This window comes from Anolis sagrei, chromosome 3, assembly GCF_037176765.1.
Source record: "Anolis sagrei isolate rAnoSag1 chromosome 3, rAnoSag1.mat, whole genome shotgun sequence".
In the NCBI taxonomy this organism is placed as follows: domain Eukaryota; kingdom Metazoa; phylum Chordata; class Lepidosauria; order Squamata; family Dactyloidae; genus Anolis; species Anolis sagrei.
The window spans coordinates 266,617,778-266,643,474 of record NC_090023.1 but is presented as its reverse complement, the minus strand read 5'-3'; the positions used below and the strand labels follow the sequence as shown (position 1 = coordinate 266,643,474).

At 37.2% G+C, this 25,697-nt stretch overlaps 1 protein-coding gene across 7 annotated transcripts; it reads right to left on the bottom strand.

Annotated features, from left to right (window-relative positions):
- Positions 1 to 958: 958 nt before the first annotated feature.
- On the bottom strand, positions 959 to 25,697 carry PTMA (prothymosin alpha). 7 transcript variants are annotated; one of them, XM_060767314.2, is made up of 5 exons: positions 25,337 to 25,697; positions 14,139 to 14,210; positions 11,298 to 11,394; positions 4,304 to 4,377; positions 959 to 2,096 (listed from the first exon to the last, which is right to left on the bottom strand). In XM_060767314.2, exons 1-5 carry the CDS (start codon positions 25,388 to 25,390, stop codon positions 2,049 to 2,051), a joined length of 345 nt encoding a protein of 114 aa, XP_060623297.1. In that variant the 5' UTR covers positions 25,391 to 25,697; the 3' UTR covers positions 959 to 2,048. The 7 variants fall into 7 exon arrangements, with proteins under 7 accessions (XP_060623297.1, XP_060623300.1, XP_060623298.1 ...); XM_060767317.2 differs by having other exon boundaries at positions 11,304 to 11,394; XM_060767315.2 differs by having other exon boundaries at positions 11,298 to 11,391.

The following is a 25,697-nucleotide window of genomic DNA, read 5'->3' as shown; positions in this document are numbered from 1 at the left end:
TGCTATAAAGGCGTGTGCTGGTATGGCTGTACCAGGAGCTTCAGCTTCATTTCCTTTCTACTGAGTGTTTGCATATATTCCAAGTTTCCATGCATTTGCAACAAGGTGGCATCCCTTGGTTTGGAATCATAGGGCTAACCACCCGTCTTTTGGTTCTGCCCCTTTCCCCAGGGCCATGAGAAGAGAGGGAGCCATTTTTTAGTTCAGTCTTATAAATGGAAAAAAGCTAAGCTACAGGACATGGATTAGCTCCATCCATAGAACACCTTTATTTCCTACAGCATCTGGGGCAGAAATTCCGGGGAAAAACAGTCCCAAAGCTCTGGCTGGGAGCTTACAGCCTTTCAGCTTTACAGCATCTGAGGGAAACAGTCCTAAAGTTTCGGAAGAAAACAGTTTACAGACCCAAAGAACTCCAGCGGGAGAATCTACATAGCCTTGACTGGTAGGTCTACTCGGGACCCAAGACGCAGATTGGATCCGGTAGTAGAACCCACATCAGCAAAGCTTAGACTGTAGATTGCCGGGGGGGGGGGGGGTTTAAAAAGGGCTTTCCTTGTTAAAGAAAGAAATATTTGTTGTTTTATTGAAGACCTAAGCAATAATAAACATTTCAAGCCTTCTAAAGACTGTGTATGGGAAAATCCTTGAAGGCCTCTCACCTGAGGCACCCCAGCTCCCCGCTGTTTAAAACACGTCCTGTTTAAAAAATCAATTATTACAGGCCCAGCGCGTGGCAGAACAGCATGGAATTTGAGAAAAATGAATGGAAACCCATCCACTGGGGCAATTTTGGAGTAATTTGGATCTTGCAGTTCTAGGTATGGGATAATCGTCAATCTATCCAAATTGTTTACAGCTTTCCTAAATACTCCAGAAGTTCACCCCTAAATAAAGAGAAAATAAAGGAAAATGGTGGAAGGGGGGGAAAAAACTACACAGCAATTGCGCAACCAGCTTCGTTAGAACAACTCAGCAAAATAAAATTCCGGTTTATTGTTGGACAACATTTGTTTTTCACACATACATCAAACAGGCCAAAAAAAGAGAAAGAAAATTAACAGCAACTTCATAAAAGACAAAATAAAAGAAGAGGGGGGGAAAAGGAGAGGAGGAAAAAAAACAAAAGAAAAAAAAAACCCTTTTTATCTTTGGCCTTGCCATCTCATACAAACCCACTACTTATGGTACAGCTAAAAGTACATACACAAAAAAGAGTTACTGGAATGCTCAGAATAAAGATTGTGGAATTATTTTTTTTTTGCATTTTTGAAAAAAATTCTTTACAAGGTTTTCCTCTTAAATTTTAACTTTCTCATTTTTGAGATTATTATGGTTTCTTTTTGGATATGGTCACACCACAAGTAAAGCCAAGAAAAAAATTACTAATTTTTTTTGCGGCTTGTTTTGTATCAGGAATAGAGCGAGAGAGAGAGAGGAAAAAACCCTGCACTTCAAAGCCCCGCCCTCCTCCCTTTTGGTCAATCGGAGATCGCGTTAAAAATGGCTGACCTCGTCCCAATATGTACAAAAATATAAAATGTAAATAAAAAATACAAACAAATTCTCCTTTAAAGTTACTTTTTTTTTTAAGGAAGTAAGCTGGGCCTTGAAGTTGTCAGTGTTTTTTTCTTTTAAGGGGGGAGAAAAAAGGGGAAGGGACGGAGAAACCGAGCCAATTCCCAACCCCAAGGTGGCATCATCATCCTAATGAGCAAAAAGGAAGGAAGAAGAGAGTATATTTACTATTCCTTTCCTTCTTTGAATTTTCGTAAAATTGGGAGAAATGGCTGCGGCGGAACTGGCTTTTCCTTGTTTTGTTTTGAATTTATTTTTTCCTGCTCTACTTGGTGACAAGTGACCACAGCAAGGAGAGGGGGGGAACCGGGGGGGGACGACACGCAATTATGCTTCGCAACGGGAACTTTTTTTTTCTTCCAAAGGTGAAGTCGGTCGCGCTGGCCTTTTTAAAAATTTTTTGTTTTTTCCTTTTCTTTTTAAAGTTAAAAAAAATTGTGTGTGTGGATCTCTTTAGATCGCTCCGCTCCCTAATCGTCCTCGTCGGTTTTCTGCTTCTTAGGATCGACGTCGTCATCCTGTAATAATAATAATAATAAAACAATTACATTATATATCTTTGTTTGCATTGCAGAAAACAATGCCACAAAAGGGTTTTCTCAAAGTAAAGACTTGTTTCGTTTTGTTTTTCTCTCTCCATGGATCCAGCTAGAGCAGTGTTTCTCAACCTGGGGGTCGGGACCCCTGGAGGGGGGGGGGTTTGCAAGGGGGTGTCAGAGGGGTCACCAAAGACCATCAGAAAACATAGTATTTTCTGTTGGTCATGGGGTTCTGTGTGGAAAGTTTGGTCCAATTCTATCGGTGGGGTTCAGAATGCTATTTCATTGTGGGTGAACTAGAAATCCCAACAACTACAACTCCCAAATGGCAAGGTCTATTTTCTCCAAACTCTACCAGTGTTCACATTTGGGCATATTGAGTATTTGTGCCAAGTTTGGTCCAAATCCATCATTGTTTGAGTCCACAGTGATCTCTAGATGTAGGTGAACTACAACTCCCAAACTCAAGGTCAATGCCCACCAAACCCTTCTAGTGTGTTGATCAGTCATGGGAGTTCTGTGTGGCAAATAAGGTTCAAATATATCGCTGGTAGAGTTCAGAAAGCTCTTTGATTATAGGTGAACTATAAATCCCAGCAACTACAACTCCCAAATGACAAAATCAATCACACCCCCCCCCCAATCACCACCAGTATTCAGATGTGGGCGTATTGGGTATTTCTGCCCAGTTTGGCCAATGAATGAAAATACACCCTGTATATCTGATATTTACATTACAATTCATAACAATAGCAAAATTACAGTTATGAAGTAGCAAGAAATGTAATTTTATGGTTGGGGGTCACTACAACATGAGGAACGGTATTAAGGGGTTGAGGCATTCGGAAGGTTGAGAACCACTGATCTAGAGCAGTGGTTCTCAACCTGGGGGCCCCAGATGTTGTTGGCCTACAACTACCAGAAATCCCAGCCAGTTCACCAGTTGTTAGGATTTCTGGGAGTTGAAGGCCAAATACATTTGGGGACCCCAGGTTGAAAACCACTGATCTAGAGTGTTCCCCCACTTATCATGGATGTTCCGTTCTGGGACCACCCGCGATAAGTGAAAATAGGGACTCTATATACGTGGATCCGGTTTTTCTTCGTGAGCCAGAAGTTAGCGAAGTCAATAAGTCGCTCGGTGCAAAGTCCTCACTACCTCTGAGGATGCTTGCCATAGATGCAGGCGAAATGTCTGGAGAGAATGCCTCTAGAACATGGCCATATAGCCCCAAAAAACCTACAACAACCCAGTGATTCCGGCCATGAAAGCCTTCCGCAATGCCGAAGGGGGGGAGGGGGGGGGCTTTGACCAGGTTCCTGTGTTAAGGAAGCACTGGTGCTTCATTAAAACCACAAATCCCAGGCTTCCCTAGTATTGAACCAGGGATGTTAGGGCAAAATGTATTCTTTTTGACCCAACTTTTATCCTCCAACAAAAAATATTGGGCATTATGAGAAAGCTGCTGAAAATTCTAAGAGGGCCTTCTCTTTTGCAAGCATTTGCAAGGTTGTTGTAGGTTTTTCCGGGCTATATGGCCATGTTCTAGAAGCATTCTCTCCTGACGTTTCGCCTGCATCTATGGCAAGCATCCTCAGAGGTAGTGAGGTCTGTTGGAACTAGGAAAAAGGGTTTATATATCTGTTGAATGACCCGGGTGGGGCAAAGGACTCTTGTCTGCTGGAGCTGAGTGTGAATGTTTCAACTGACCACCTTAAGTAGCATTTGATGGCTTGGCAGTGCCTGGGGGAATCTTTTGTTGAGAGGTGATTTGCAAGGTTCTCCCATTGAGGGCTGCACAAAAGTTTGCAAAACATAGCATTTTGGACTACAATTTCCCGGCATCCTCATGCTAAAGCCAAAAAAAGGGGCCTCAATTTTCCTCCCCAGTACATTTCCATGGCTGAGGAAAGATTCGAACTCTGGTTTCCAAGAGTCATAGTCCAACATCACTTAATCCACTACTCTATGCCGGGTTTCCTTTTGGGAAACATTTCTTTTGTTGTTGATACTCTCGTTTCCGGAGCAAAATCACGTTTTTGGAACATTTCTGGTCTTTTTTCCCCAAGCAGGAAGTGGCTCTGAGGTCAACTAAATCAGAACCCAATGGGCTAATATTTGGAGAAAGTATTTTTTGGGATGCCATATATATCCTGAACTAAGGAAAGCATCACTGGACACTCACCTCGTCGTCCTCAGCTGCCCGTTTCCCTGTGGGACCTTCTGCTTCTTCATCCTCATCGCCATCCTCTTCCTCACCTGGAAGAAAACGAGTAAGAAAGGCTTAAGAGGGGGAGAAACTAGACAAAAGTAGGTCGAGAAAGTTGCAAAAATCCCATTACATTCACTTTGCAATTGAAGGCGGAGGAAAAACCACTCTGGTTTGGTTCAATCTAATGCCTGGATAGAAGTACTGTATATACTCGAGTATAAGCCTAGCTTTTCAGCCCTTTTAGGCTTATACTCGTGTCAAGGTTATTTATTATTTTACTCTGCTATTAGTATTATTTTATTACATTTATTATTTTACTCTATTATTATTACATTTACATTATTTTACTATATTATTATATTTATTGCATTTATTATGTTACTCTATTGTTATTATTACATTTACATTATTTTACTCTATTATTACTTTTATTTCAGTGATTATTTTACTCTATTATTACATATACATTATTTTACTGTATTATTATATTTATTGCATTTATTATTTTACTCTATTATTGTTATTACATTATTTTACTCTATTATTATTACATTTACATTTTACTGTATTATTATATTTCTTGCATTTATTATTTTACTCCATTATTGTTATTATTTTAACACTATTATTACTTTTATTTCATTGATTATTTCACTCTATTATTATTACATTTACATTATTTTATTATTACTTTTATTTCAGTGATTATTTTACTCTATTATCATTAAATTTACATTATTTTACTGTATTATTATATTTATTGCATTTATTATTTTACTCCATTATTGTTATTATTACATTTACATTATTTTACTCTATTATTACTTTTATTTCATTGATTGTTTTACTGTATTATTAATACATTTAAATTATTTTACTCTATTATTATATTTATTGCATTTATTATTTTACTCCATTATTATTATTATTATTATTATTATTACATTTACATTATTTTACTCTATTATTATATTTATTGCATTTACATTATTTTACTCTATTACTCTATTACTTTTATTTCATTGATCATTTTACTCTATTATCATTACATTTACATTATTTTACTGTATTATTATATTTATTTCATTTATTCCATTATTACATTTACATTATTTTACTCTATTATTATATTTATTGCATTTTTTATTTTACTCCATTATTATTATTATTATTATTACATTTACATTATTTTACTCTATTATTATATTTATTGCATTTACATTATTTTACTCTATTATCATTACATTTACATTATTTTACTGTATTATTATATTTATTGCATTTACATTATTTTACTCCATTATTATTATTATTATTATTACATTTACATTATTTTACTCTATTATTATATTTATTGCATTTATTATTTTACTCCATTATTGTTATTATTACATTTACATTATTTTACTCTATTATTACTTTTATTTCATTGATCATTTTACTGTATTATCATTACATTTACATTATTTTACTGTATTATTATATTTATTTCATTTATTATTTTATTCCATTATTACATTTACATTATTTTACTCTATTATTATATTTATTGCATTTTTTATTTTATTCCATTATTATTATTACATTATTTTACTCTATTATTATTATTATTATTACATTATTTTACTCTATTATTACTTTTTTCATTTCTTATTTTATTCTTATTATTACATTTACATTATTTTACTCTATTATTATATTTATTGCATTTATTATTTTACTCTATTATTACATTTACATTATTTTACTCTATTATTACTTTTATTTCATTATTAAAACTATATTTTTGGACTGCGTTGCCTAGTATATCTATGTATGTCGCTGGAACACCTCAGCAAGCGAGAATCCAAAAGTGGCAGGCTGTTCTAAGGACCCCCCAGCCCTAAAGTGGGGGTGTCAACACATCTTTACTAATTATCTTCAGCCAAAGTTTATTAAAACTATATTTTTGGACTGCGTTGCCTAGTATCTCTGTCTCTGGAACACCTCAGCAAGTGAGAATCCAAAAGTGGCAGGCTGTTCTAAGGACCCCCCACCCCTAAAGTGGGGGTGTCAACACAGGTTTACATTTATCTTCAGCCAAAGGTTATTAAAACTATATTTTTGGACTGCATTGCCTAGTATCTCTACATCTACAGAGACACTCGCTGGAACATCTCAGCAAGCGAGAGTCCAAAAGTGGCAGGCTCAAACCCAGAACCTCAATCAATGGCTGAGAGACTCCTTTCCCTCCAAGTGGCCTGATACTGGTCAAAGGACATTTAATCAACTACCAAGCTTGCAAACTTTGTGTTTTGTTTGTTTCTTAAAAAATGCAATATAACTTGTTTGGTTTGCTCCTGACACAATAAAAAAAATAAAAATTCAATCCCCATTAGGAATGTTTCCTTACGAACTCAAGGCACTGGTAATAATAATAATAATCAATGTCGCTATTTTATTTTAGTTAGTAATAACAGTCTAAAACTGTCCGTAAAGAGGCAGAAAAATCTATCAACAAACCAAGTGCAAATTTGAGGACTGCACCTCGTTGTTGAGGTCAACACTCCCAACGTAGGCACAGAAAGAACTGGCTTGGATTACTTCTGCGTCCCTTCTCCACTATGACGACTCCCTCTAATGAGGTCCGAGAGCCAGGACTCGTTAATTCCGAGGACGTTCCCCAATTGTTGTCTTGCAGTGGGAGACACAAGCCTTGCCAACGGGTTGTGTCCCAAAGAGCCAAAGTAAACAGAAACAAGACTCTCAAAGCCAGGGATGGGTCAGCTTGGGCCCTCCATGTGTTTTGGACTTCAACTCCCACAATTCCTAATTAGGAATTGTGGGAGTTGGAGTCCAAAACACATGGAGGGCCCAAGCTGACCCATACCTGCAAACCCTTCAGGTAACGAACCACATTGGCGTGTGTATACAAGAGAGACAAAGAGGCCGCCTAAGCCCTGCAAGATAAGTAGCCGGGGACATTTGAACTCTCCTCGTTTAGGTCATTAATCTGGCTTAAATTGTCACGGTGAGCCCTGAGGAGGGGAGATTAGGGTCACCTGGACATGAAGGAAGCCCCGCCCCTCCCACCTGCTCCATGTTGCCAGGATTAGACCCGGCAGGTGGCTCCAACGTAACCGGTTTCCTCTTGCAGCTCAAAAGAGGGGGAGTAAACAAAGACTAAGAGAGAGGGGCGGATGCAGAAAGCCTGAAAATGCACCCAGCAAAAATGTAAATACTTAGCAAACTTTGTTGTTGTTGTGTGCCATCCAAGTATTATGGGGATCTCAGGGGCTGAGAGAGTGTGACTCGACCAAAACCACCCAGGAAATGTACATACTTAGCAAACTTTGTTGTTGTTGTGCGGCATCCAAGTATTATGGGGGTCTCAGGGGCTGAGAGAGTGTGACTCTCCCAAAGCCACCCAGCAAATGTACATACTTAGCAAACTTTGTACTTAGCAAACAATTAATGTAATTTCATTGGTATCTATTAGGCCTGGTCAATCCATGGTTCTAAATGGTTCTAAAGTACTTAAAAAACTAAAGTTCTGGTGGTGAAAATTTCAGAACTCTAACAAAACCTTCAAAATTTAATTATTTCATTCTTGGTGATTTTTATGATAGAACCAATTAGGAACTGCCATTTATAATGAAATTTTGAGTTTTGTTGGAGTTCTGAAATTTTCACCACCAGAACTTTATAGTTTTGTAAATACTTTAGAACCATGGATTTTGAGTTTTGTCAAGTTCTGAAATTTTCACCACCAGAACTTTAGTTTTGTAAGTACTTTAGAACCATGGATTTTGAGTTTTGTTAAAGTTGTGAAATTTTCACCACCAGAACTTTAGTTTTGTAAGTACTTTAGAACCATGGATTTTGAGTTTTGTTAAGAGTTCTGAAATTTTCACCACCAGAAATTTTGTTTTGTAAGTACTTTAGAACCATGGATTTTGAGTTTTGTTAGAGTTGTGAAATTTTCACCACCAGAACTTTAGTTTTGTAAGTACTTTAGAACCATGGATTTTGAGTTTTGTTAAGAGTTCTGAAATTTTCACCACCAGAAATTTTGTTTTGTAAGTACTTTCGAACCATGGATTTTGAGTTTTGTTGGAGTTCTGAAATTTTCACCACCAGGTGCCTTGGACTATATTTGGGTTGGCTTATACTCGAGTATATACAGTATTTGAGAAAGTGTACTGGGTGTGTACGTAGATATGAATATTCTCTGTAATGATGGACGTTATGGGGATCCAAAGGAAGAGAAAGATGTCCTAAGTCCCAAGGACAATAAGCCCAGAAGGTTCCTTCCCCGGAGATGATGATGGTCTTCGCAGCTGCTCATTGCCATGGCTCCCAAGCTGCTTTCCTCCCTTCCCATCGCCATGGTCTCCCAGCAACCTTGCAAAAAATCCAACCGGTTATACAAAACAGCTTGGATGCCACAGGAAGCTCTCCGGTTACTGTTTTGTAATCACCGGTTTCCTAGAAAGGTTTGTGCCTTGAACCATGTTGCAGGATTGTTTGGAGTTGTTGCTTGCTTTCAAAAGGATGCAAAAGGCAAGAAAGGGAGGAAAACAAGCCATCCAATCTGCTTGTTCTTACTGTAAAGCAGGTACGGGCCAACATGGGCCCTCCAGGTGTTTTGGACTACAACTCCCATCATTCCTAACAGCCGGTAGGCTGTTAGGAATGGTGGGAGTTGTAGTCCAAAACACCTGGAGGGCCCATGTTGGCCCGTACCTGCTTTACAGCATGAACAAGCAGATTTCCCTTTTGTCAAGTCCCAGCCTGGTCATCAGCATATACGAGTTATCATCACCCACACATAACCCAAGAGAAAGACCCGAGATGTCATCCCAAAACAGGAAAATATTTGGATGCCTGTAGCTATGGTAAGCGATTGGCGGGAATCAAGGGATGAATCCTTCTGCTGGCACAGACTTTGCCGCTTTCAGTGCTTGCCAACAAGGCATTAATGGGTCAAAAAGGCAGGCGAGGACAAGGGAGGGCCAGGTTTTACGCAACGGCACCCAACTCATGGCTTCTTAGATCGGGTACTACATCTCAGCCTCATCTACATCGCAGGGGAGGACCACCAAGTGAGAAGAAAACTATATATCCTCTTTTGGGTAATTTTCAAATGCTGTTTTCCTTCCTACCCAAGGGAAAAATTGTTTTCTGATCAGATTTTGAGTTAGCTTCATGGTTTGGTACCCAAAGAGGAAGAACATTAAACTTTCTGAAAACTGATGATGGATATGTCATCAGTTGGGGACCCCCCTCCAAGCAACAAATCAATAGGAGCCTAGTGTCTAGAACTAGGGAAGTCATGCTACCCATGCTCTATTCTGCTTTGGTTAGACCACACCTGGAATATTGTGTCCAATTCTGGGCACCACAATTCAAGAGAGATACTGACAAGCTGGAATGTGTCCAGAGGAGGGCGACTAAAATGATCAAGGGTCTGGAGAACAAGCCCTATGAGGAGCGGCTTAAGGAGCTGGGCATGTTCAGCCTGAAGAAGAGAAGGCTGAGAGGAGATATGATAGCCATGTATAAATATGTGAGAGGAAGCCACAGGGAGGAGGGAGCAAGCTTGTTTTCGGCTTCCTTGGAGACTAGGATGCGGAACAATGGCTTCAAACTACAAGAGAGGAGATTCCATCTGAACATTGGGAAGAATTTCCTGACTGTGAGAGCTGTTCAGCAGTGGAACTCTCTGCCCCGGAGGGAGTGTGGTGGAGGCTCCTTCTTTGGAAGCTTTTAAGCAGAGGCTAGATGGCCATCTGTCAGGGGTGATTTGAATGCAATATTCCTGCTTCTTGGCAGAATGGGGTTGGACTGGATGGCCCATGAGGTCTCTTCCAACTCTTCGATTCTATGAAATGCTGCTCTGGGCAAGAGTGAAGAGAGAGGGAGCCAGGAAGACAGCTCCACCTTGTCTTCTGTGCTATGCTAATAATATAATATATTATGCTTGCCATAGATGCAGGTGAAACGTCAGGAGAGAATGCCTCTAGAACAGGCATGGGGAACCTTCGGCCTCCAGGTGTGGTGGACTTCAACTCCCACAATTCCTTGAGGCTCGGCATTCGTCCCAAAGGCTTACCTTGGCCCAAGGAATTGTGGGAGTTGAAGTCCACCACACCTGGAGGGCCGAAGGTTCCTGACCCCTGCTCTAGAACATGGCCATATAGCCCGAAAAAAACCTACAACCCAGTGCTTCTGGCCACGAAAGCTTTCGACAATAAAATATAATATACTGTATATACCTATAATATTTATATTACTAGCCATTCCCTCCATGCGTTGCTGTGGCCCAGTCAGTGTATGTGTTTTGTGTGTGTGTGTGTTTGCGTATATATATATGTGTGTGTGTGTGTGTGTGTGTGGTTTTGCTCATGCGTTGTAATATATTTTTGGTTGTTTTTTTTTGCTTTTTAAGTCTCTTCTGCTGTTTTTCAATGTTCTTATGAGTGATGGTCACTCATTGGCCTGATAGGTGTATTGTGTCCAAATTTGGAGTCAATTTTTTCAGTGGTTTTTGAGTTATGTTAATGCCACAATCAAACGTAATATATTATGATATATTTTATATTAGATGTAATCTTACTAATAATATTACAATATAATGGTATAGTACAATATAGTAATATATAATACTGATACTGTAATATGCTAATAATATAATATATTGTATGTATATACATCTTGTAAGCCGCTCTGAGTCCCTTTTGGGATGAAAAGGGTGGCATATAAATGTTGCAAATAAATACATAAATAAATGTAAAGAACGATCTCATTATAAATGCATTCTGTGCTTGAAAATGTAAACAATCCTCGATGCAGAACTCTTAACGGCCACTAGGGGGAGCAAGCGTATGCTGAAAAGTCTCAACCAGACTTTTGCAAAATACAGAGAAAAAGTCTAGGAGGGGATCAAAATATATATATTTCAAAAAATAAATAAAAGGAAGATTACCATCACCTTCTTCCTCATCCTCCTCATCGTCGCCGACTTCTTCCTCTTCCTCATCTACCTCGTTGTCTGCTTCCTGCTCCCCGTTTTCCTCGTTCTCCTTGTGGAAACAAGACACACTTAACGACCTGACCCCCCAAAAACCAGGTTCAAAACACAAGAGAATGCAGTCACTGTGGTATGTTGAAGGCAGGTTAGTACCCATTCCAATAAGCATGTTGTTTACATAGCTTACGGCCCTCCGGGTGTTTTGGACTTCAACTCCCACAATTCCTAACAGCCGGTTGTGGGAGTTGAAGTCCAAAACACCCGGAGGGCCCCGGCTGTTAGGAATTGTGGGAGTTGAAGTCCAAAACATTTTCCAATGCCTGAGCTACAACTATATAGTGGTGACAAAAAACTAAGAGCCGGAAAACAACTGAAAAAGGCACCAATCCCAGTAATGAGCCTTGTTGTCTGCCTCTGTTTACTCTCATTGTTTTTGAACTTTGTAGCCGCAGCCGGCAGGCCAAAAATTCCGGTTCATCATGTTTGGCAGTTTGGAGCAGTCCTTCCCGCATTGACTACGCAAAAACTTCCAACTCCTTCCCTTCCGGGAGATTTTCGTTCCAAAATGGCTTTCAATGTGGATAAATTTGGGAGAACATTATAGTTTGGGATAACTCAGATATTATATTATATTCCTTGCCACACAAGGAGGAAAGGTGTCTACAAGGCTATGGCTTGGAATGGACTTTGAGTGAACTACAACTCTCTTTCAGGCTGGGAATGATGGGAGTTGCAATCTCTTAGACCTTGAGCAGGATAGCAATGGCTGGGACTTTCAGCAGTGGAACTCTCTGCCCCGGAACAATGGCTTCAAACTACAAGAAAGGATATTCCATCTGAACATGAGGAAGAGCTTCCCGACTGTGAGAGCCGTTCAGCAGTGGAACTCTCTGCCCCGGAGTGTGGTGGAGGCTCCTTCTTTGGAAGCTTTTAAGCAGGGGCTGGATGGCCATCTGTCGGGGGTGATTTGAACGCAATATTCCTGCTTCTTGGCAGAATGGGGTTGGACTAGATGGCCCATGAGGTCTCTTCCAACTCTAGGATTGTATGACTTCCAACTCAGCTCACCAACAGTCTCTCTGCTTTCTTTTGCAGGCTTTTGGAGTGTTTAGGTTCAAAACAAGAGGCACTGTTTTATAGTTTAGGATAGTTTTTCAACCTGATGACGGTCATGAGGGGTCGTCAGAGGGGGTCACCAAAGACCATCAGAAAACACAATAGTTTGTTTCTCCTGAGGGTTCTCTGTGTGGGAAGTTTGGCCCAATTCTATCATTCGTGGGGTTTAGAATTCTCTTTGATTGCAGGTGGACTGTAAATCCCAGCAACTACAACTCCCAAATGTCAACGTCTATTTTCCCCAAAACTCCACCAGTGTTGACATCTGGGCATATTGAGTATTCGTGCCAAGTTTGGCCAAGATCCATCATTGTTTTGAGTCTACAGTGCTCTCTGTCGTTGGTGGGGTTCAGGATGCTCTTTGATTGTAGGTGGACTATAAATCCCAGCATCTACAATTCCCAAATGTCAAGGTCTATTTTCCCCAATCTCTACCAGTGTTCACATTTGGGCATATCGAGTATTTGTGCCAAGTTTGGCCCAGATCCATCATTGTTTGAGCACAGAGTGTCCCTGGATGGTGAACTACAACTCCCAAACTCAAGGTCAATGCCCACCAAACCTTTCCAGTATTTTCTGTTGGTCATGGGAGTTCTGTGAAGGAAATTTGGCCTAATTCTCTTGTTGGTGGGGATCAGAATGCTGTTTGGTTGGAGGTGAACTATAAATCCAAACTACTCCAACTCCCTAACACCAAGGTCTATATACCCCAAACTCCACCAGTGTTCACATTTGGCCATATTGAGTATTCGTGACAATTTTGGTCCAGATCCATCATTGTTTGGGTCTACAGTGCTCTTGGGATGTTGGTGAACTACAACTCCCAACCGCAACGTCAATGCCCACCAAACCTTTCCAGTATTTTTTATTGGTTATGGGAGTTCTGTGTGCCAAGTTTGGTTCAATTCCTTTGTTGGTGGAGTTCCAAATGTGCTTTGATTGTAGGTGAACTATAAATCCCAGCAAGTACAACTCCCAAACGTCAAGGTCTGTATTCCCCAGTAACCACCGGTGTTTGAGTCTACAGTGCTCTCAGGATGTAGGTGAACTGCCAAGTTTGGTTCAATTCCTTTGTTAGTGGAGTTCAGAAGGCGCTTTTGATTGTAGGTGAACTATAAACCCCAGCAACTACAACTCCCAAACGTCAAAGTCTGTATTCCCCAATATCCACCAGTGTTTGAGTCTACAGTGCTCTCGGGACGAAGATGAACTTCCAAGTTTGGTTCAATTCTTTTGTTGGTGGTGTTCAGAAGGCACTTTGATTGTAGGTGAACTATAAATCCCAGCAACTACAACTCCCAAATGTCAAGGTCTGTATTCCCCAATATCCACCAGTGTTTGAGTCTACAGTGCTCTCGGGATGTACGTGAACTGCCAAGTTTCCTTTGCTGGAGTTCAGAATGAGCTTTGATTGTAGGTGAATCCCAGCAACTACAACTCCCAAATGACAAAATCAACATCCCCCAAACCCAAACAGTATTCAAATTTGAGCATATTGGCTGGGTGTCATCACAACATGAGGAACTGGGCATTAGGAAGGTTGAGAAACACTGGTTTGAGGTTTATTGTGTGATTTTTAGGGTTCTGCTTTGCATGTTGTATGGAGTTTGAGTCTCTCCTTTTGGGAGAGGAAGTGGGATATATAAACACATACATTATAGGAACAACATCCATACTTACAGCATTGCCATTGGCCGGCGCATCCCTGCCATTTTCTGTCTCTTCCACAACTTCCTTCTTCTCTTTCAAGTCCTTAAAAGGGACAGAATCGAGAACCCAGAGTGAGTCACCGGAACCCTCCCAAGCCTCTCTTCCCAAGAGGAGCATTGGGTGTTCTTTTGGGAGGAAAAAGCTAGATCCCTCCTTCCCTCCCACCACCCAAGGAAAAACACTCCAAGAGACAACATGCAGGGGGGAGTTCACAGTATAATTCCCCGCCCACGTTTTGGGGGAAAATGCTCGAACGAACGCTGAAAGCCGAAGAGTCAACTCTGCCCTCAACTCGCCTTCTCTCCCTTGCAAAACCAGACTCCGCTCGGAACATCTGGCGCGGCACAAAACGTACTTTTTGAAAACCTCCCAGGTCTGCAATGGGAAAGACGCTTGCTTTGCAAGATTTTCCCTACAAGGCTCTCCTTTGCAAGCCTTTTGCAAACAGACCCAAATGTATTTATCATCATGTATTTAGTATTTATTTTTTGCAAACACACCCAAATGTATTAATGTATTTATTATTATTATTATTATTATGTATTTATTATTTGCAAACAGACCCAAATGTATTTATTATGTATTTATTATTATATATTTATTATATTATGTATTTATTTTTTGCAAACAGACCCCAATGTATTTATTATGCATTTATTATTTATTTTTTTTGCAAACACACCCAAATGTATTATTATTATGTATTTATTATGTATTTTTGCATACAGGCCCCAATGTATTTATTATGTATTTATTATTTATTTTTTTGCAAACAGACCCCAATGTATTTATTATTACATATTTATTAGTATGTATTTTTGCAGACCCAAATGCATTATATATTTATTATTATGTATTTATTATTTATTTTTCGCAAACAGACCCCAATGTATTTATTACTTATTTTTTGCAAACACACACAAATGTATTAATAACTATTATGTATTTATTTATTTATTTTGCAAACACACCAAATTTATTATTACGTATTTATAATTATGTATTTATTATTTATTTTTTGCAAACACACCCAAATTTATTTATTATTGGGTTGTTGTAGGTTTTTTCGGGCTATATGGCCATGGTCTACAGGCATTCTCTCCTGACATTTCGCCTGCATCTGTGCCAAGCATCCTGAGAGGTAGTGAGGTCTGTTGGAACTAGGGAAAAGGGGTTTATACATCTGTGAAATGACCAGGGTGGGACAAAGGACTCTTGCCTGCTGGAGCTAGGTGTGAGTGTTTCAACTGACGACCTTGATTAGCATACAATGGGCTGACTGTGCCTGGAGCAAACTTTTGTTGAGAGGTGATTAGATGTCCTTGTTTGTTTCCTCTCTGTTGTGCTGTTGTAATTTGTGTCCCACCCTGGTCATTCCACAGATATATAAACCCACTTTCCTAGTTCCAACAGACCTCACTACCTCTGAGGATGCTTTCTATAGATGCAGGCGAAACGTCAGGAGAGAATGCCTCTAGACCATGGCCATATAGCCCGGAAAAACCTACAACAACCCAGTGATTCCGGCCATGAAAGCCTTCGACAAGGTATTTATTATTAATTATGTATTTATTATTTATATTTTGCAAACACACCCAAATATATTAATAATTATTATTATGTATTTTTTGCATACAGACCCAAATGTATTTATTATGTATTATTATGTATTAATTTTTTTGCAAACACCCAAATGTATTTATTATTAAATTAGGCTGGACTTATGGTGTTCTGTCCCCAACACCATTGCAAGATGCAATAGTTTCCTAAGGGTCTGAATCTCAGGCATTGGCAAACTTGGGCCCTCCGGGTGTTTTGGACTCCAACTCCCACAATTCCTAACAGCCTACCGGCTGTTAGGAATTGTGGGAGTTGGGAGTCCAAAACACCCGGAGGGCCCAAGTTTGCTCAAGCCAAGGTCTGTTTACATGCATAGTAGAGTTAATGCACTTCGAACCACAAACTTGGCAATCTGAAAGCCAACACGCAAGCAATGCACTGCACAGAAGGACGTTCCTCTCTTGCACACACGGATTTAGACCAGCCTCCAGATTACTATTCTATTCCTCCAGCCTTGCAGACCCAGTGCAAGGATTGCTTAAGCCTCTCAAGAGAGAGGAGGCTTCTGGGTAAATCGGGAGATTAATGCGTTCCTATTTATCCTCAGTGGCTCTTTCTCCGGCACTATCACAACAATACACCTGTTGCACAAAGGGATGATCGACGGGTCGCTTTTAAGTCTTTCAAAACCAGCTCTGCCTTTTCAAAAGACCGTGTTCTCATTGCTATGGGTCTCAAAAGAAAGCAGAGTATATACATAATAATATTATTTACCAGTAAAGGTGATCCCAGTGAACGGCACACTGGGTGCAGTGCCTAAAGACCTTGGCCTGCACTTAAAAACAATCGGCGCTGACAAAATTACTATCTGTCAGCTGCAAAAGGTCATCCTACTTGGATCTGCACACATTATTCGCAGATACATCACACAGTCCTAGACACTTGGGAAGTATCCGACACGTGACCCAATTCAACAGCCAGTAGAGTGTCTGCTGTGGACTCATCTTGTTGTGTTTCAAATAATAACATTACTAGTAAATATTATTTACCAGTAAATATTACCAGCAAAGGTGGTCCCAGTGGTGATTGGCACACTGGGTGCAGTGCCTAAAGACCTTGGCCTGCACTTAAAAACAACTGGTGCAGACAAAATTATCATGTCAGCTGCAAAAGGTCACCCTACTTGGATCTGCACAAAGTAAAGGTGGTCCCAGTGGTGATTGGCACACTGGGTGCAGTGCCTAAAGACCTTGGCCTGCACTTAAAAACAACTGGTGCAGACAAAATTATCATGTCAGCTGCAAAAGGTCACCCTACTTGGATCTGCACAAAGTAAAGGTGGTCCCAGTGGTGATTGGCACACTGGGTGCAGTGCCTTAAAAACCTTGGCCTGCACTTAAAAACAACTGGTGCAGACAAAATTACCATCTGTCATCTGCAAAAGGACACCCTATTGCACGCATTATTTGTCGATACATCACACAGTCCTAGACACTTGGGAAGTGTGCGATATGTGATCCAATACAACATCCAGCAGAGTGTCTGCTGTGGACTCATCTTGTTGTGTTTCAAATATTATTTACCAGTAAATATTACCAGTAAAGGTGGTCCCAGTGGTGATTGGCACACTGGGTGCAGTGCCTAAAGACCTTGGCCTGCACTTAAGAACAATTGGCGCTGACAAAATTACCATCTGTAAGGTACAAAGGTCTGCTGTGCACTCATCTTGTTATGTTTCAAATAATAATAATATTACTAGTAAATATTATTTACCAGTAAATATTACCAGTAAAGGTGGTCGGCACACTGGGTGCAGTGCCTAAAGACCTTGGCCTGCACTTAAGAACAATTGGCGCTGACAAAATTACCATCTGTAAGCTACAAAGGTCTGCTGTGCACTCATCTTGTTATGTTTCAAATAATAATAATATTACTAGTAAATATTATTTACCAGTAAATATTACCAGTAAAGGTGGTCGGCACACTGGGTGCAGTGCCTAAAGACCTTGGCCTGCACTTAAAAACAATCAGTGCTGACAAAATTACCACCTGTCAGCTGCAAAAGGTCATCTTGTTGTGTTTCAAATAATAATAATAATAATAATAAGTTTGATTGACAATCCAGAGTAAAAGTTAAGACCGGAAATGTTTTGGATTTAGGATTTTCCAATACTCATATTTACATATACACACATCATGACATTATTTGGGAATTAGGACCCAAACCCAAAATCAATCAACTTCTCATGTACACTTCATACATATAGATTAAAGGTCATTTAATACACAGTGTGCATGTTTGTGTACACATGGAGCAAAGGTGCCTTCTCTCGCAAGTCAACCATATGGACAATATCAGAAAATTCTGGATTATTTTGAGATTCCATCTGCATTAAATGCAGATTTAGGGAAAGGGAGACTTGCTCCTAACCCCATAGAAGCCAACCCTCAACCAACTCAATACTAAAAGAGTACTCTAAGTAATGGCTTGGAGCACTTCAGGTCAATTGAATCATCTGTCTGCAATAACAAAGTCTGAAAAGTATTCGATTGTTCCACTTCAGGCCAATTGCAGCATCAGTTTTGCAATAATTCAGAATCCGAATAGTAAACTCAGTAAATAAAGAACATAATTAAGAAAACAGGGGGAATTCCAGACAGGAAACTATCTGGGCCAGCCAACACTTCTCAACAAAGGATTCCCCCTCAAGCAGGAAGTAGCCAGGCTTTGAAGCTGCAAGGTCACTCAATGCTAATCAAGGTGGCCAACTGCAACATTCACACTTGCCTCAAGTAAACAAGAGTTCTTTCTCCCACCCTGGTCATTCCACAGGTATGCCTAGTTTCCAACAGACTACACAACCTCTGAGGATGCCTGCCATAGATGTGGGCGAAACGTCAGGAGAGAATGCTTCTCCAACATGGCCATACAGCCTGAAAAACTCACAGTAAAGTAGTGATTCTTTCTCCCACCATGGACATTATTCCATAGATATATAAACCTCACTTGCCTAGTTTCCAACAGACCTCACAACTTCTGAGGATGCCTGCCATAGCTGTGGGTGAAACGTCAGGAGAGAATGCTTCTGGAATAAGGCCAGACATTGCTGAAAACTCACAGCAACCCAGGGATTTTTATTAAAACTTTTAATACAAACTTTGATCAGGGACAGAACTGTTTTGAACCCCAGTCTTGCGCCGGAATAAATTATATTTTTAGTCCAACACATATTAGTATCAGCAATAAATAAATAAATACATTCCCACCAGTTGCATAACAAATAGCACGTATTTTTAATTAGCACACATACACATACATATATGTGTGTGTGTTTTATCCTATTTTAATGTTTATATAGTGTAGGATCTAAATTGTTTTTGTTTTTAGTGTTGCGAGCTGCTTTGGATCTTGTTGAAAAAGCAGGATATATAATAGTGTGTGTGTGTGTGTGTGTATATATATATATATATATATATATATAAACTATTAAATATATATTGTATATAATACTATTAAATATATATTGTATATAATACTATTATATATATATATTGTATAAATTACTATTATATATATAGATTGTATAAAATACTATTATATATATTTGGTATAAAATACTATTATATATATATATATTGCATATAATACTATTAAATATATATATATTGTATATAATACTATTAAATATATATATTGTATAAAAAATACTATTATATATATATATATTGTATAAAATACTATTAAATATATAATTGTATAAAATACTATTAAATATATAATTGTATAAAATACTATTATATATATATATATTGTATATAATACTATTAAATATATATATTGTATATAAAATACTATTAAATATATATATATTGTATAAAATACTATTATATATATATATATTGTATAAAATACTATTAAATATATATATTGTATAAAATACTATTAAATATATATATTGTATAAAATACTATTATATATATATATATTGCATATAATACTATTATATATATATATATTGTAAAAATACTATTATATATATATTGTATAAAATACTATTAAATATATATATATATTGTAAAAAATACTATTATATATATATTGTAAAAATACTATTATATATATTATATATAATACTATTATATATATATAATATCTATATAATTTATATCATATATATAATTTATATACTATTACATAATATATATATTAACATATAAATATATCAATTATATTTTAGAAATTGCAAAATACACCAGCATCAACACACACTGCATTTTGCAAAGGGAATGTATGTGAATGCCATAGGAGCAATTAAAAATATCACGTATTTTAATGGTTTTGTTTACTTTTTGTATCTCATCTTCATGTTTTTGGTTTTTTTGAGGTTTTAATTTGCATACTGCACTTGAGTCTCTTTTAAAATATAAGTGAAAAATATATAATATAGTCCTAAGTATTCATAATAAGACATATATATATATATATATATATATATATATATTCCTAAGTATTGAACCTGCAAATGAGCCTCTCACCCTATATTTTTCCAGTCTAGTGTCAAGTCCAATTAAAACTAATGGAAAATCTGTCCATGCTGGAATTGCAGGGCTTCCCAAGTGCACCTTAAGGAGAAAACCCTTTAATTATCCAACGTTTTAAAGTTCCCTTTTAATTAAAGTCTGTTTGTGTTTTGTTACATATGGATTTTTTCAAAGGACAAAAATGGCCTGTAGGGGGAGCCCGCGCGCAAGGAGGAGGAGCAGCTCTATCCGGATGCCGCCATGCTCTGTGGGCCAATTCAAACCAGCGCGCCAGAGCGAGCGCGGCTCCGATTGGCCAGCCGCCGCCGAGACTGCGGGGCACGCCGGGACGCGTAGTCCTAAGGAAGGTAAAGCGCCTACCAAAAGGATTGCGCCAACAGAGGGCGCAAACTACGATTCCCAAGACGCCCCGCGCGGGGGAGAAGGAAAAGCGAGAACAGAGCAGCAGCACGTGGTGGGGCGCTGTTTACTGCAACTCCAGCGCTCCAAAGAAAGGGGGCGCTATCAAGGAGATATGCATTGGGAATTGATTATATTTAAATGCATTGGGAATTGATTAGTGGGGGAAATCCAGATTAAGATACACTTTTATCACAATTTTTTATTATAACTTTCCCCTCCAAAAGTCTGAAAAAGACTTTTGCATTGTAATATGTATATGTGTATCTGTATATATATATATATAATAATACATTTTTATATATAGTAATAATAATATATTATGTAATAATTCTGTATTGTATGTGACATGCAATACTAATTGTATACATATATTAGTTTTATAATGCAACACAACATAGAAATAGAATATAATATTGTAATATAATATATTAAATAATACTAATATATAATATACTTTTTATTTTTATTTATTTAATATACTTTATATTTTATATATTTATATTTATTTATATTATATATTTATAACTTTTTATTTTTTATTTATTTAATATAGTTTATAATTTATAACATTTTTATATATTTATATTTATTTATATTATATATATATTATATTTATATTATATATAAATAATATAATTTAATATACTTTAATAAACTAACAAAATGTATTATAATTTATAATATTTTATATATATATTATATATATATTATATATAAATAATATAATTTATAATATACTTTATAATTTAATTATTTAATATACTAACAAAATATAATTGTATTAATACTAATATAATATACCATAAAATGTTGTAATGTGATATATTAAATATAATACTAATATAACACAATGTAATATATAATTGTAACCTATTAAATATAATATTGATAATATATATAATGTAATACATATTATTTTTTTATTTATTTAATAGACTTTATAATTTATATTTTATATATTTATATTATATATAAATAATATAATTTATAATATACTTTGTAATTTATTTATATAATATACTAACAAAATATAATTGTATTAATACTAATACATATTGATAATATATATAATATAATACATAATATAATATATTATTGTATATAATATAATATTGTAATGATATTAATATAATAAATATATAATTTATTTATATAATATAGTAACAAAATATAATTATATTAATACTAATATAATATACTATAAAATATTGTAAATGATATATTAAGTATAATACTAATATAATACAATGTAATATATAATATTGTAACATTGATAATACATATAATGTAATACATAATATAATATAATATTGTAATATGTATTAATATATTAAATATAATACTCCTGATATATATAATGTAATATAACACATTCTATTAAATATCACTATTATAGTATTAAATATAATATTATGATACAACGTAATACTACATATTAATACAATAAAATGTATAATTTCGTAATGTAATCTAATAGTAATATTAAATAATACTTTTAAAATAATATTATTTAGTAAGTATTATATGATATTAATATATTAAATATAATACTCCTGATATATGATATAATGCAATATAACACTAATATATAACTTAATACTACATATTAATACAATAAAATGTATAATATCGTAATGTAATCTAATAGTAATATTAAATAATATTATTAAATAAGTATTATTAAATAATTTTAAATATTAAATAATTTTAAATATTACTAAAAATATTATTTAATATTACTAAAAATATATAAAATTATATACCTTTATCATTGTCTACTTTTAAGTTGTAATGTTTTTGATTTGTGACCTGCTTTGAGTCTCCGGATGGTGGGATAAAGCGGAATATAAATAAAAATATAAATAAATAAAATTGGGGACATACTTATATTTACTTAACTTCCATAAAGCAGGCAAAAGTTGTAATATTGGGGGGAGGCTCTTTTTGGGAGACTTGTTAGATCAATAATAATAATAATAATAATAAATATAATATAATTTATAATAATTATTATTATTATTATAAAAAGCCAATGGGGGCTCTCTGTTTCCTACCTAAAAAAAAATAATTTTCCTACATCCGGATTTTCCAAGGTTGTGACCTGCCCTCTCTGTGACCCCCTTTCCCCCCAATAAATAAATACATATACAGGGTTAGTCAAAATGAATAGGCCAATAAGAATATTAATTGTACCCGAATTGGCCTATTCATTTTGACTAACCCTGTATAATAATAATAATAATAATAGTCCCCCAAAAATATATATAATAATAGTAATAATAATAGACTCCCTTGGATGCAATGAGTCGGATTAAAGGGGTGGGAAGGCGCATGCCCTTAATCCGAATTACACTTCAAAAGCCTTAATCTGAATTAGTAGGAAGGGGGGGGGGGGAGAGAGAAAAGGCAGAGAGATGATGGTAGGAGGGAAAAGGGGGGCAACCAGCCTCTTAAAGGGATAGCTACTCAAATATACCCTTCTTTTTCATGTCGGTTGACCTTGGGCCCGCCCCGTCGAGGATGCCAATCATTTTTGGGAGGGGGGGGGTTGAAAGAGACTTAAATTTATGGGAAAGTGTGTAGGATGATTAGGATTGGAGCAAATGAGTATGTAATGTATGTATAGCATTGGTTTGTCTCCCCGTCGAGGGTGAATGCATTCATTGCAATCCCAAGGGTAATTGGAGATTGGGGGGGGGGGGGGTCTCCAACATTTGGTTACAAGGGAAGATTCAAAGGGGAGGGGGGTTAGTCTACATTGCAAACCGGTTCCAAAGAGGAAAACAGCCTTTGATTTTCAGCAAGGAAACAACCAACCTCCCTCCTCTTCCTTCTCTTTTCTTCGCCCTCCCCTTCGAGGCAAATGGGTCCAGACCCCTCTAAATTTGTCCCCTTTCTTTCCCAAGTTACTTTTTTCACTCAAAACGGGAGGGGGGAGAGAAATAAGGGTCATCTCAGTTCAAAAACAGACCTCCCCGTCGAAGGTGAAACCAACGTCTATTGTTTTCTTTTGGAGGGAGGGGGAAAGATATAAATAAGCCCCTTCCTCTACAATATGGGGAAGGAAATAAGGTTGGGAATAGGAGAGAATTAAGGAAGACCCTCCTCCTGGTTCCCCGACGGTGCAAAACAAAGGAGAGCAAAGCAAAACATGTTTAGAAAGGGGGATTCTTTTGCTTCCTGTTCAAAGAACAAACCACACTTCAGTCTTGGTCCCATTTGGGGGTCGTTTTAAAGTTATTTCCGTCCAATTATGGCTGGAAAAACCGGATTAAAGGATCCGGAGACCTTCGGAAGGCATCACAAAGGAGTCGCTCCACTTTGGGATCCGGATTCAGGGGGAGAGAAGGGGGTCACACTCCAGGAATACACCTTGGATTGCTTCTAACTCTGTAATTTTCTCTTTGGAAAAGAGACAGAGCCGTCGGAAGTTTGCTAAACTCCGCGAAACCGGCTTTGAATGGGAACTGCTGCTGCTTCTCTTTTCCCCCCCTCCATAAACCGCCCAGGGGCTTTTTGCAAAGCAAATGGCACTCATGGCAAAGCAAAAAAAGGAGGGAAAGAAAGTCCTACTTGCTGCAATGCAAAAGGATCCTACCGTCCCTTCGAAGAAAGGGATTTATTTACATTTTATAATATTATTATTATAGATTTTTATATTACTGGCATTTACAGGAATGCAAAAAAAGGAGGGAAATAAAGTCCTACTTGGTGCAATGCAAAAGTACCCGCCGCCCCTTCGAATAAAGGGCTTATTTACTTTTATTTTATATTATTATTATATATTTTTATATTACTGGCACTCATGGCAAAGCAAAAAAAAGGAGGGGAAAAAGTCCTGCTTGTTGCAATACAAAAGTACCCGACCGCCCCTTCGAAGGAGAGGTTTATTTACATTTTATTTTATTAATAATTATTATTCTATATTATTTTCCCTTCCAAAGACTGGAGGCAACAGGACCACGAGGGAAAGTCCTACTAACTGCAATGCAAAAGCAGTCGACCGCCCCTTCGAAGGAGGTTTATTTACATTTTATATTATTATTATAATATATTTTTACATTACTGGCATTCATGGGAAAGCAAAAAAAAGAGGGAAAGAAAGTCCTACTTAGTGCAATGCAAAACTACCCGCCCGCCCCTTCGAAGAAAAGATTTATTTACATTTTATAATAATATTATTATTATATATTATTTTATTATTTCCCCTTCCAAAGATTGGAGGCAACAGAAGCACGAGGGGAAGAAAGTCCTACTTGGTGCAATGCAATTGCACCCGACCGTCCCTTCGAAGAAAGGGTTTATTTACATTTTATCATATTCTTAAATATTATTTTCCCTTCCATATTATTTTGTTTTCCCTTCCAAAGACTGGAGGCAACAGGAGCACGAGGGGAAGAAAGTCCCACTTGCTGCAATGCAAAAGCACCCGACCGTCCCTTCGAAGTGTTTATTTACATTTTATTATTATATTATTATATATAATATTATAATTATTATTCTACCCAAAGACTGGAGGCAACAGGAGCCCGGCGTCCCTTTGCAAAGCAAGAAGCGCTGCAAACAAAGGAAAGAGGCGGAAAGAAGGCAAGACGGTCCTCGGGGGGGAGGCAAAGAAAGGCAAAAGGATGCACAATAATAATAATAATAATACTATTTCCCACCTTCCTTACCTTGGTGGAGATCTCAGAGCTGGTGTCCACGGCTGTGTCTGACATTGCGAGTGGGAGGTGAGACAGAGAGAGATGGAGGGAGAAAAGAACTCTGTGGAGAGCTCAAAAAAATATATAGTCCTTGCTTGCTTGCTTTCCCTCCTCTTTGCAAAAACAAAACCCAAAACACACACCAGCAGCAGCAGCAAAAAGGTCAAAAAGATCCAAACGCTAGGATTGCAATAATAATAATAATATAAAGTATTTTAGTTATTTAATTATATATATATTTAAATTCTTCTTCTTGCAAAAGGAGCAACAGCAGGAACAATGCAAAGATGGCTTTAGGAAGGAGCCAGTGGAAGGCTCACGC